Source organism: Phaseolus vulgaris, chromosome 11 (genome assembly GCF_000499845.2).
Source record: "Phaseolus vulgaris cultivar G19833 chromosome 11, P. vulgaris v2.0, whole genome shotgun sequence".
Taxonomy (NCBI): Eukaryota; Viridiplantae; Streptophyta; class Magnoliopsida; order Fabales; family Fabaceae; genus Phaseolus; species Phaseolus vulgaris.
In genome coordinates, this window is record NC_023749.2 from 1,147,434 (window position 1) to 1,160,750 (window position 13,317).

Here is a 13,317-nt window from a genome sequence, read left to right on the forward strand (position 1 = left end):
GCAATGGTAGGCAAAATGTCGATTTAGCTAAAACAAGTCTTCACTTAGATTTGAGGGTTGTGCAGTGGTAGACAGAATGCCGACCTGGTTAAAACAAGTCATCAATTAGATTTACGGAACAGTGTAGTGATAGATAGAATGGTGACCTGGTTATAACATATCTTCACTTAGACTTGGAAAGTTGTGGAGTGTTATGGTTCAAGTCCGATCTCTTTAACTCAAATTTTAGTAATATTTTTAATAGGTAGTTGATTGACTTGTAAGAGTAAGATACGAAATTAAACCCATTTAATAGATGAATCTCGATATTATAGAAGAATTTAAACCACTTTAATATGAATCATTATATATATTGTTATATTAAAAATATGTAATTAGTAATAAATAAAATGAATAGAGACTTAAAATCATAATGAAGGGTGAGAATAAACAAATATGATATTAAAGGATTAAAAGGGATGGTGACAAAGGAAAGAAGATATATTGAAGGTTCTGCTTAGGATCTCCTTTCTTCTTGCCTAGAACACATCTCAATAAATATAATTACCACTTTCATTAAATCAAATACTTTTCTTGGACATAGATTTAATTATTCCATCACAACCTTGATTATATTTTTTTTTCTTTATGTAATTTTGTTGAAAAGGTATATTGTATGTTATAAAATGCAATTCTCAAACTCATTGAATTAATACATTTATCACTTTTACATCTTTTCGATAATTATTTTTTATCCTAATCCAATTTTTGTTATTTGGTATTCTAATTTGATATTCACAAATGTTTTTTTATATTTTAAATTTATAAACGAAGATGTGTATCTTTCATAAAAAAAATAATTAATATTTAAAACCCTAAAAAATTAATTTATACTTCTTACATATGAGAATGGAAGATGAAGAATTTTCAATTTAGAAATAAAAATGAGGATAGTAAAACTCGCAACTATCTCACCTTATTTCTAGTATGCTAAGGAATTAATTTACTATTTTTTTATTTAAATTATTTTTTAAAATCTTTTAATTCTTTAAAAATAATTTTATCTAAAAATATTAAAAGATTGAGATATTATTAGTAATGTAATATGATTTTACAATTTCTACACCACATACAAAATACATCCATAAAATAAATAACAAACTATTCACTATAATAAATTTCTTCGGTTTCACTAGTATAATTCATATTCAGAATAGCTAAATCTATGGAATCCAACGAATCCATCCACTCCATCTGAGGTTGACGATCCTCTGTGACGATTTGAATCCCATCGTTTATTTCCAAATTTCGCAGCATGTTAGCCATTTTTTCTGAGGGTTTCATTACCTGCACTTTTCTCAAACCACTCAAAGACCAGAGTTCATGTGGGAGATCATCTAACCTTTCACAATCGTTGATGATCACACGTTGAAGCCTCGACATTGCACCATTGTCTAATTTCCACTTTTCAAGCTTCAAAAATTCCATTTCAAACACTTCCAGTTGTGGGAAGCTGCCTCCCACACAATTCAGGTCAAAAGAATCTCTATCATAAAATACATTTCCTGAAAGTCTCAAAATTTTGAGTTTGGTGTGATTTTCCAAACCATTCATCCCCTCATCAGTAATGCAGTCAATCTCTGACAATGTTAACTCTGTAATGTTTGGAGGAAATGCAATCTCGTGGGTTAGAAGGTCCAAAGCATTCACAATGCTTAAGACACTTAGACAATTCAATTGCCCCAGGTTTTGTAACAGTTCTTGCTTCTTGAAACCATTGTTCCTTTCCACACTCTCATCGACCGACTTCTCTACACTTCTATCAATCTTATCTCGGAGGAAAATCTCTAACTTATTCAAATGACTTAATTGTTGTAGGCTCTGCAATAATTTGGGTAATTCACCTTCACATCCAAAAGCTAGTCTCAATCCTATCCTCTTAAGATTGGGGAATGTTCCTTTCCTTATGAGAGATATTCCTTGCCTGTTAAGTATAAGGGAAGAGATGGTTTGAAGATTCCACATCTTCTCATCTGTTCCTGAATCTCTACCTCACAGCTCGATAGGTCATTGTGTATTCAAATGCCTTAAATGTTTCAGTTTCCAAATTTGGACAGGGAAAGAAATTGGAAAGTCACGCCTCGAAGGACCTAGGTCTATGGTTTGTAGATTCCAAAGGTTAAGTATTGAAGTTGGAACAAACATAAGATACTCTATTTCTATTCTCAAGTACCTTAAGTTGATAAAGTTCCCCAAATTGGAAGGGATCTTATCGCAACCGCTTAGTCCAAACTCCAACACGCGAACCAATTTGAAGCCTTTTGAAAGCCATTTCCAGTCTGTCTCGCGAACATAGTAAATTGGGCCCAAGAAGAATAGGGAAGAGATACACGAATGGTCATTGTTGCTTGAAGAAATGTAGTGATCCATCTTACTATGAATGGAGAGTCTACGAGCTTTTGTCGGGATTAGAATCTTATTATCTGTGGAAACTTCAAAAACTTTGTCCTTTTTGCTCTCTGATATGCAGAGATCTCGAAGAAGATCATGAACCTGACACATCTTCAAACCTCCATTAGTCTCCAATTTTGCTACTTGGACCAAACTACGATCGATGAGCTCATACAAGTAGTCTTCCGCAACATCATCTGGGTCTCTATTCCCTGTATCTTGTATAAAACCCTCAGCAACCCATTTTTGCAATAATGGCATAACAGGGATTTCAATGTCTTCCGGAAATATCCCAAGATAAAGAAAGCATGGTTTTAATCTCCTTGGCAAGTTGTCGTAGCTGAGTTTGAGAACAATGTCCTTCACTTGGGTCTCATCTTGAGTAAGATACCAATTAACATGACCCACCACTTTTGACCATTCCCTGTATGACTTTTCCTTGTAGGTTAGCAGCCCTGCTAAGACAATGATGGAGAGCGGCAAACCACGACAACTTTGAACCATTTGCTTTCCAAGAGCTTCCAAATCAGAAGGGTAGTCTTCACCCCTAAACACTTTCCTACAAAACAACTCCCAACTTTCTTCTTCACTCAGGAACTGAAGATAATAAGGAAGATCATGGGAAGTATGCAGTGCTACCTCTTTCAAACGACTAGTTATCAATATTCTGCTGCCTCTATTGTTGTCCGGAAAAGCATCTTGCACCTCATCCCAATCTTGCCTTTTCCACAGGTCATCTACCACCACAAGATACCTTCTACTCTCCAACTTGTTCCGCACTAGTTTCTTCAGCTCCTCCTCACTCAAGTTACTACTAGCTCGAGTGCTTTTTTTACCTTTCTTCTTGTCTTTGCATTGTTGTTCAAAATTTGGCATCAAATGCTTAAGAAGGCCAAGCAAAAGCTCCCTAACTCTGCACTCATTTGACACATAAACCCACGCGCGACACGTGAAGTGTTGCTCCACCTGACTGTTGTTATAGACCTTTCGGGCAAGGGTGGTCTTCCCCAATCCCCCCATGCCAATGATAGAGACAACGTTACGTTTTGAACCACCTCCCAAGAGTCGTTTGATGACAACCTTGGAGTCATGTACAAAGCCAACCACACCTTCTTCCTCCACATTTCTTCTTAGCTCGTGCAGTGATTGCACCCTTTCCTTCTCCTTCTCCTCTTCTTCTGCAGATTGATTATTGCTTTCTTTGAAAGCATCATATTTGTCCTTGTTGTCGCGTATTTCGTTGAGAGTGGTTTTGATCTTGTCTATTTTGTCGGCTACGTGGTGAAGCAACCTTGCTTGGCCAAAGCCACGGAGCATCCTCCCCAGTATGGTTCTCCTCTTGTAAATGGCAACTTTGGCTACGAAAGTGTCGATGACATCCTCAGCTAGGTGGGCCACATCTCTGATTTGGTTCACCACTGTATTTTCAATTCCCTTCTTGCTCTTTGAGGTATTGAGGAGGTCGTTGATCATTTGAAGCTCGTTCTGGAGGGACTGGATCCTGTCCTCCACGCCATACAGCAAGTTAGCTTCGCGTGCCACAAGCTCAGATAAATGATCCAAAACAAAGGTAACTACACTGTCTGCCATTACAGCTGTGACGTGCGTGTAGATCTTGATCTATGCTTGGATAGTGTGTTTGTGGTTGGTGATGGAAGAAGAGGAACAGGGATTTTGATCTGTGGTTGGTGATGGAAGAAGAGGAAAGAGTATGCAAATATATATTATGAGAAGTGAGTTGCGTTGAAGAGTTCTGGATCTAGTTTTCCGTTGACTCTGCGTCAACCATGAATGCTGTTGAACTGAAGCTTCATAATCACCTTCCTGTTAAGTGCATTGAACCTTCAAAATGACACACTCTCCAACCTCTCTGTCTATATTTACTTTAAATATATCTTCTATATATATATATATATATATATTCTCATTAATTAATTTATTTTGGTTAATTAATAAGGTGAAACTAAATTCATTAAAAGGTTTAAACCAAGAATAAAGGATGTACTCAACTGAAATTTAAAAATAATAATTTTTCTATAAATAGTATTATGATATTCGATTAAAAAATTCTTATTATATTAATTCAATCAAGACTATGTAAATTCTTTTGAAGAATGCAATAAAATCAGATGATATTTAAATGAAAATTTAAGAAGAAGTAAAAAAATCACTCGATATTAAAAATCATACAACATTTAATGAATTATTTTGTGGATGGAATTTTTATAAATTTTGTATGAGTTTTTGTTTATATACGATTGTCATTCTATAAAATGTTTCCATTTATATACTCGTTCAAACTTTTTCTCAATTTCAACTCTGATAATAGTAGAACTTTCTCTTCCAGTTTCAATTTTGTTTTGTTTTGCATATATGTAATTGTATTGCGTGTTTTTTTTAAGGGATTTTGTACAAACAATCTTTTTAATTTAGCTTGTATACATAATGCTGACTCAACAACGTGTTTCTCTTTTAAGTTTTTTGAATTTTTAAACATTTTTTAAAAAATATAACAATGTCGTGATTAAATTTAAGCAACATTATATAGGCACAATTATAATCAACAGGTTGAAAATGTCACTATTATAAATTATATATATATATATACGAGAAAATGATAATGCACGACCTATTATATGATTTTAGATATGTAAATAAATGAATGAAAGAGGAAAATAAGATCAAGTGAAATTATTAAGAGGCGAGGTGACTTATCTAAGTTCGGTTATGAAATTATTAATTATTAATTGATTCAATTAAACTATCAAAATTTTAAATTGTTGAAAATATTGTAAAGTTATTATATTTTGAATAGTTCTTTATCTACATTAGATTTGAATGAATCATTCACGTGTTCTTTTAAATTTTGCCAACATCACATATAATATCTTTTAAAGGATTATTCATCCATTTTTCAATATTTTATATTGTAACATAGTTAGAATCTCTAACATCTCTTCATGCTAGGTTAATATGGTATAACTTTTGAGAATATAAAAAAAAATATTCCTCAATTTTTTGATACATCTAATTCAAATAACAAAACACATAGATAGTAATATATCTTCTTTAATAGGTTTTTAATTTTGCCAAAAAAATTGAATAACTCATCAATTTTTTTTATTTTTTTTTACATTCTTCACCATGTAATATGTATTCATTCAAATTCGATTTATAACTGCATAGGTTACCAATCGTATTTCTAATTCAAGATAAAATCTAGAAAAACATCTTCCATAATTAATTACCACGAAATTAAGTCTATTAATTATCTTAATTTTTATAAAATTTTGGCAATATATCACAGTGATGTTCAAAGTATATGAAATGAAAGTGATAACAAAAAGTGCACCACAAAATATGCATTTAAAGAACAACAATAAGTAGTGTGAACCAAAACCACACTAAATTTAAGATTATACTTAATATGTACGTATTAATATGAAAATTAATTTTCTGAAATTGTCTAATTGAAAAATTAAAAACTTAGTTTAAATGATTAATGTTTAACCATTTATACTAAACCTCAATCGGAAACTAAGGTTCATTTAATGTCTACATCAATATAATATTTATTTTAAATAAAATTAGCAAAATAAATACAAACCAACAATTAATCAACTTTCATACAAATAAAACATTAATGTACATATAAAAAAATCACCACACTAAAATACCATACAAATAAAATAATCCTTCTTTAATTTTTTTGAAATCACTATATCAATGCTATAATAAAAAAAAAATTCAAATATAATGATAAATATTGGATAATTTACCTTCAAATGTGAAAAAGGAAGTGCAAATGAGAAGCATTCACACTTCACACTTCATGATGGTGATAACAACATAATGAAAACAACAAACACCACAACAGAAACAACAACAATGATAATGAATGAGTTGAAGGATACAATAACAACGGAAAAATGAAAAAGAAAGGAAAAATTAAGTTATGAATACTTCATTCATTGGTTTTAACAGTAAGAAAATCTAATGTAAAGTTTGGTACACACAAATGTCAAGTTTTATGTTTGATTCTCTTATACAAATGTTTGTTAACTTCTCAGTTATATAGTGTCCTATCAGGTTTAAAAATAAAAAAAAACTAAAAGAAAAAAATAAAAAAGTAGTTGGAAAAGATATGGAGAGAGAGAAACTCTGTGTGTTGGGGTCTATGACTCTGTTTTTTTTTCTGCCGTTACAATTTTCTTCATTCATTAAACCCTATATTTGCACACCATCATTGTTATTCTTTATATTTGTTTTTACATATTAAAAATAATAGAATTTTACCATAATTTTTTTTGCATTGAATTTTATGTTTCCTCATCAAACCAATATGTTAGAAAGAGGAATGTAAACCATAATAGTAATATCTAAATAATAACAAAATCTTTGTAGTTAAAAAAAACTGCAATGATTATTTTATTTTGTTGAAAAATTGTATATTAACATAAAAAAAAGTTATTAACAGTTTATATTTTCTTAAAAATGGTACTATTATGAACATATAATATTCTAATCCAAAATAGTATTTCTCTTGCATGTTTTTACTTTTCTATGGGATTAAACAAATACTATAGATTTTTCATATTTAAACAATTAGCAATAAAAAAATGCTAGGTTATATAATGTTTTTAGATATTAATCAATAGCTTTAATTAACAACTTTTATAACATTTTACAAAAAAAAATATAACTATTATAAAAATGTATCAGTTAAAATTTAGCAATCAAATATAATCTAAATCAAATATAATCTAAACTATATTTTTATCTAATTGGATTCAATATTTTTTTTAAAGATTAGTCTATCATTTAATCTTTTAGTTCAAAATTGCTAATATAAAAACATATGGTAACAGTTCTCTGAGATAAACCAGACACAGAATCAATTTTCTGCAGTGGTTTTGGTTTTAAGGTTTGCAAGCATTTGATAGACACACACGTTGTTGTGTTGTTGTGAAGGCAGAGGAAGTAGCTTTTGCTCAGCATTACAGAGACAGGTATTTTTTTACATTAAGTGAAGTAGCATACTAGTATTTATACTATTCGTAGGGTATACCCTAATACTTCCAAAGAAGCTATAAGTGGAAAAAATGCATTTTGGTTATGAATTTATTTAAAATCACATAATCACCGTTCTTTAAGGCAAGAAGAAGGGTCACAGTGGCGTTTTTACTTAACCCATTCCGATTCCAATTTCAATTCCAATTTCATCAGTAACCCTAACCTAACCCTAAACCAATAATTCAGAGGCTTTTCTGTTGTGTCCGTCGATGCTCCGCGTTGGTGCTGCCAAGGCTCAATCGGAGAGGAGGGTTCCTGTGTTAAATGCTCTCTCTCTTCTCTCTCTGCGCTCCCTTTTTCCCTTTCATGTCTTCAATCACTGCATCGGCCTCTGCTCCTTCAGGGTCTCCAAAAACCCTACTTTTTGATTTTCATCCCAACCCTTTCCCTCTTCTCTATACTCGTCCATTGATATTCAATTTCAGCCTTTTGGGTTTCCAACTTCCATCCCCTCACCTACACGACCGATTCTAAGGTGCGATTTTGCCACGCTAATTCTCAATTTCGTCCTTTTCTGTCTCTCGTCTCTGAATTAATTTTTTTTGTCGTTTTTAGTGTTCCTTTAGTTCCAGTTGTCTTTGATCTCCATTGTCAGTCGTGAATAGAGGGTTTTAGTGTTTCTGATGAATGTACACTAATTGATTGATTGGGTTTTCTATTACGAATCTTATTTAGTATAATGGCATGTTTTTTTTCCTTCTTACTTCTTATCTGCTTCGATGTAGTTTTTTTTGGGAGTTTGTTACTAGTTGATTCATTTTGTTTAATGCGGTTGTTTAATTTTTTATTTTTTTATATATGTTTATTAAATTTATCTTTTAGAAATTTATTATTTGGTTGAATTTTAATGTACTTTTTCTTTGTTGGATTTGTGCGCCATTTTTTCACAGATGCTACTATTTGGGTCATTTACTGAAGATGAAACCCGATCACTGCTGTCAAAGCAGTCTTCTGGGAATAATGAAAAGTCTGCGGAGAAGAATCAGCTGCAGTTTGGTTCTCTGAATTCCGTTACTGTTGAGTCAAACAACCTGCAAAACTCATCAAAAGCATCAGCTAGTGCTCTGCCCTCTGGTTCTCAGAAATGCAATGGAGTGAAAAATGTCAGTGATAATTCATCTGAAGTGTCTGGAACAATTAAAGAGAATGGCAGCATTACCAATTTCTCCCCTAGCCCCATGGGTATCGCCAGTGTAAATGAAGTTGAAAAAAAAAATGTGAATTGTTTTACATTACTTGATGAAGATGGCCCCTCAAGCAAGTTTACAAATTTGAGCCTAAAGGATTTTGAGACTGAAAATTTGAAGAATGTTCAAAAAATTGGCAGTGGAGATGATTCTTCATTGAAGTTCTCCTGTCGAGAGCCCCCAAAGGCACCTAATGGGCATACTGTTCTGCCTGTTAAAGATATACTGCCTCGAGGCCTTATCAACTCTGGGAATCTATGCTTTCTTAATGCTACCGTGCAGGCCCTGTTGTCATGCTCACCTTTTGTTCATCTTTTACAGCAATTAAGAACTCGCAACCTTCCTAAGGTTAGTTTGTCTGCCGCCCATGTCAATAATGCTGCCATCTACAGATTTTAACTTGGCATTATAACTCTGAATTCCCTTATGCTAGAATAGTATTGAACTGACATTATCGAATGTTTATTATTCTGTATTATATCAGGTTGGATATCCTACATTGACAGCATTTTCTGAGTTCATAACCCAATTTGATATGCCTAGCACAACTATCATAAGGAAGCAAGATACAGATACGTTTGAGTCTGGAAGGCCATTCTGCCCTGTTATGTTTGAAGGTGTTCTAAAAAATTTTACTCCAGATGTGCCAAATAGCGTTTCAGGAAGACCAAGGTTGGTGATAATTTGTTATTCTTTTTGCTTTTTATGTTACTTTCCTAATCACCCCTCTCCCAAACAAAGAAAATCTAAATAACATTCTTCCATAACCAGATATTTAGTTGTACCATTGTATTTTTCACCAACAATGCCCCACATGTACTTGGCCATGTCATGAATCCCTGATAGTTGGTTTATTTTTAGGCATTAATCAAATGTTAAAAGCATAATCTCAGTGTAAATTTTTTTTATCAATGGTCTTGTTTATAGTCTTTTCCAGGCCTGTATTGGGACTTGTTTAATATTATTGTGCATAGACGTGTATAGATATAATCTTCATTTGCTTTCTTTCTCCATCCTCTTTTTGTTATCTTCAAATGTGCTTCCACATGTATTCCTATCATTTAAACCATTTTAACTATAAACCAATGTGTCTCAGATTTTGTAGACCCATCTAGAAAGTTATCTGGTAATTTGAAAGTGTGCAATGCATAGGTGTCATGTTGTAAATGATAATATAAATTTGCAATTTTTTCAATATAATAATTAGTATCAACATGTCACTTTCAGGCAAGAAGATGCTCAGGAATTTCTGAGCTTTGTAATGGATCAAATGCATGATGAATTACTGAAGCTTGAAGGACAATCTTCTAGTCTTAATGGTACCCAATTTTCTTTTGTTTCTTCTGTGGAAGATGATGAATGGGAAACAGTGGGGCCGAAGAATAAATCTGCTGTAACAAGGACTCAAAGCCTTGCCCCATCAGAATTAAGTTGTATTTTTGGAGGACAACTTCAAAGTATGGTGAAAGCTAAAGGTACAAAACTTAACTACATTATATATTAGTGAAGGAATCTGCTTTTGTTTTAACTGTCAAATCCATTAAGATTTTCTGGAATTTCATCTGGTTGGTCGTTGCTTCATGCTGAATAATTGTAATTCTGGAATTTTACTTTTTGTCTTTGCCAAAATTCACCTTACCTTCCACTGTTGATTGATATTAAAACTTGAAAGAAGAAATGAAAATGTGAATGTAAATGAAGTATCTAAAAAACATTGTGGCCATGGTCATGATTTATTTTTTGTCATTTAGGAAATAAACCTTCAGCGACTGTTCAACCATATCTCTTACTCCATCTTGACATCTATCCTGACACTGTACACACGATTGAGGATGCACTTCGCTTGTTTTCTGCATCAGAAGCTCTTGAAGGGTACCGGGCATCACTCACTGCAAAGGTATTTAGCCCATTTATTTATATTTTTATGCATTTAATATTTATCTTTAACACCATCACATTTGATATACGATGATCATATATATAAGTGAACTATGGTACTTCAATACTCCCATGTAGTTGCTATAATGTTTTCAGTACTACTGATACCTATGGGGTACACTGCTACACTTCCAATATTCACTCTTGACTCAAGTATAAATCAGTCCATTCTTCACATGTTTTGATGCTATGTTGTTTGGTTTGTTACTAAATTACGCAAATTGTCGCTTCACTTGAATCATTCCCTTCAGAACTCGAGCCCTTAAATGTGTTTAGGTACTTGAGTTATAAGTTATAACATTAGGGACTTTATATGCAAACAATGACTTTAATGGAGGATGTGAAATTCTTTTTGTACCCTATATTATGTGTGAAACTACATGTCCTTTGAGTTTGAATCCTGGGGTTTTTTCTTTTATTGACTTTCACCATTTTATATTTGTTTAACTTTCTTTGTAAATTAGATTATATTGTTTTTTTACCCAATATCTTCAGTGATTTAACGTTGTTAATACAACAAACTACTTCCACATATGTAGCCATAATGTCACTCTTACCCATATCGATGTAAAACAGTGGAACATCAACTGGTTTCAAAATTCTAAAACTCGGGCTGTTTAATGGAGGAGAACAGGAAACTAATGTCTGAACTTTAGCTACTTTGCTGCCTTCCATCTTCATGCCTGCTCCCCATTAGTAATTTTGGCATCATAGGAAGTCTTTGTCATTAATATAACAGTTCTGACATTCCATCTGCTTAAATTGGCATTTTATTGTGGGCAATCATAGCCTTTGGTTGCAATGGAGGATATGCTTTGTACTACTGCAATTAAAGTATCCATTTAAATTTCTTTCAGGCTGGTGTGGTGACTGCAAGAAAATCTGTACAAATAGTGACACTTCCTAAAATAATGATATTGCACCTGATGCGTTTTGGTTACGGAAGCCAAGGAAGCACCAAGCTGCATAAGGCTGTGCACTTTCCTCTTGAGTTGGTATTGGGTCGTGATTTGCTTGTTTCACCATCTACTGAGGTGACGTAATATGTCTTTATATTCTAGCCTCTCTGTTTCTGATGTAAATATCTGATCATGTTGATAAACGATGGCCTCTCTTTTTGGTTACTAGAATGCAGCTACTTTATTCTCAATGATGTACTGATTTTTGTGTGTGAAGAGTTAACTAAATGGAGATTGAACTGTCAAGGTTTTCGCATTATAAATTTGTATTACCTCAAATATTACTACTTTTTTCGAATTCACCTTTATTCCATTAATTTATGGAATCTCTTTTAAAAAATGTGTTAATGTGTCATGCATTATTGTTACTGTTGCTTTTGGCAATTCCTTTTTAAGTTACCCCATCCCCTACTCTGAAAGAGTAATTAGAAATAAAAGAATATGGATGGATAGCTAAGTTTCTGATACATTTTTCTTTTCTTACCATAAACAACTTTCTACTGCACTTATTTCAACAAAAAACAAGCAAAGGGGAGTGTTCCCCTGCTGATTTTAAATAAATATTTCTACTCAGCATCTTAAGAAAAGAAAGCTTAAGAATGCATGAAGCTATTTGAGTACTTGTGTGATAACTGATACTTCAATATTGCGCTGTACCCACCAGAATAAAATTCTGGGTATTAATGAATGTTGATTGGAAGAAGGCACGGTGGCTGAGTGATTTTTATGCTTCTGCAGGGTCGAAAGTATGAACTTGTTGCTACAATTACTCACCATGGAAGGGAGCCTTCAAAGGGCCACTACACAGCGGATGCCCAATACCCCAATGGTCGGTGGCTACGATTTGATGATGCATCTGTCTTTGCTATTGGAACAAATAAGGTGCTGCATGATCAAGCCTACGTCCTTTTCTACAGACAGCTGTGAACATATTCATGTTCTGTCAAATATATACTCCTGCCAGTTGATTAATGCCTTGCATGGAGAGAATGTGGTGATTATTTATTAGCTGGTCAATATTCATTGCTCAGGCTCAGTTTGCTAAAATGTCATGAATAGTTGATCCAATTCAGTGTGTGAGAAGAGTAATTGTTGTAACATTTTTTTTTATGTTATCTTAAACTAGAAAAGTTTTGTAGTCCTAGTTTAGGACATGGACATGTATTTATGGTAACAGTGAGTGAAGTTTTAAGAATATGCTGGATATGTGAAATCCTATTGACTTGGAAAAGGATTGGATCTAAAGTTATTAAGCTTCACCTTTGATGTGTTTCTCGTTTGTTGAGTGTTAAATATTGCAGTTTCTTTTATGAATTAATGATTGTTTTAGATCTTTGCGATTCAAGAAGCCCTGTTAAAATTTTCGGACGTTCAATTGTCTTAAACCAGCGGAAATTCCCAAGAAAAATCGATCACAGCCTAACCGTGTTGGTTGCAAGTCGCTTTAGACAGAAGCATGGTTTCTCTATCACTTTGACTCTATTCTAATCAAATTTTGGTTGTTTTGCTGGTTAAATTTTCGGCTTGATGCTATTTAAATTTCAAGATGTACTTCCCAAGAACGATATGTAAGCAAATTGCTGGCTTCTTCCCCATTTTTTATTAAGAAGAATGAAAGTGACTTCTTTCTTCCCTATGAACAAGGGAAGTATGAGTATATCCCAAGTGACATTGCAAATTTAGCAAATGTATATATTATTTATGCACGCCTTTTGGGAATCGATTCTTTC

The 13,317-nt window shown here is 33.0% G+C and overlaps 2 protein-coding genes across 3 annotated transcripts; one reads left to right on the forward strand and one right to left on the reverse strand.

Moving 5' to 3' along the window:
• Positions 1–1,045: 1,045 nt before the first annotated feature.
• On the reverse strand, positions 1,046–4,258 carry LOC137825968 (disease resistance protein RPP13-like). Its single transcript, XM_068631827.1, is given in 1 exon segment — positions 1,046–4,258. A coding segment is annotated over 1 exon segment (2,880 nt). The 5' UTR covers positions 4,021–4,258; the 3' UTR covers positions 1,046–1,140.
• A 3,030-nt stretch (positions 4,259–7,288) lies between these two features.
• On the forward strand, positions 7,289–12,866 carry LOC137811138 (ubiquitin carboxyl-terminal hydrolase 24). Of its 2 annotated transcripts, none has more exons than XM_068612855.1 (7): positions 7,289–7,439; positions 8,394–9,038; positions 9,175–9,362; positions 9,918–10,165; positions 10,442–10,587; positions 11,486–11,662; positions 12,326–12,866. In XM_068612855.1, exons 2-7 carry the CDS (start codon positions 8,394–8,396, stop codon positions 12,512–12,514), a joined length of 1,593 nt encoding a protein of 530 aa, XP_068468956.1. In that variant the 5' UTR covers positions 7,289–7,439; the 3' UTR covers positions 12,515–12,866. The 2 variants fall into 2 exon arrangements, with proteins under 2 accessions (XP_068468956.1, XP_068468889.1); XM_068612788.1 differs by lacking the exon at positions 7,289–7,439 and adding an exon at positions 7,456–7,978.
• Positions 12,867–13,317: the final 451 nt, after the last annotated feature.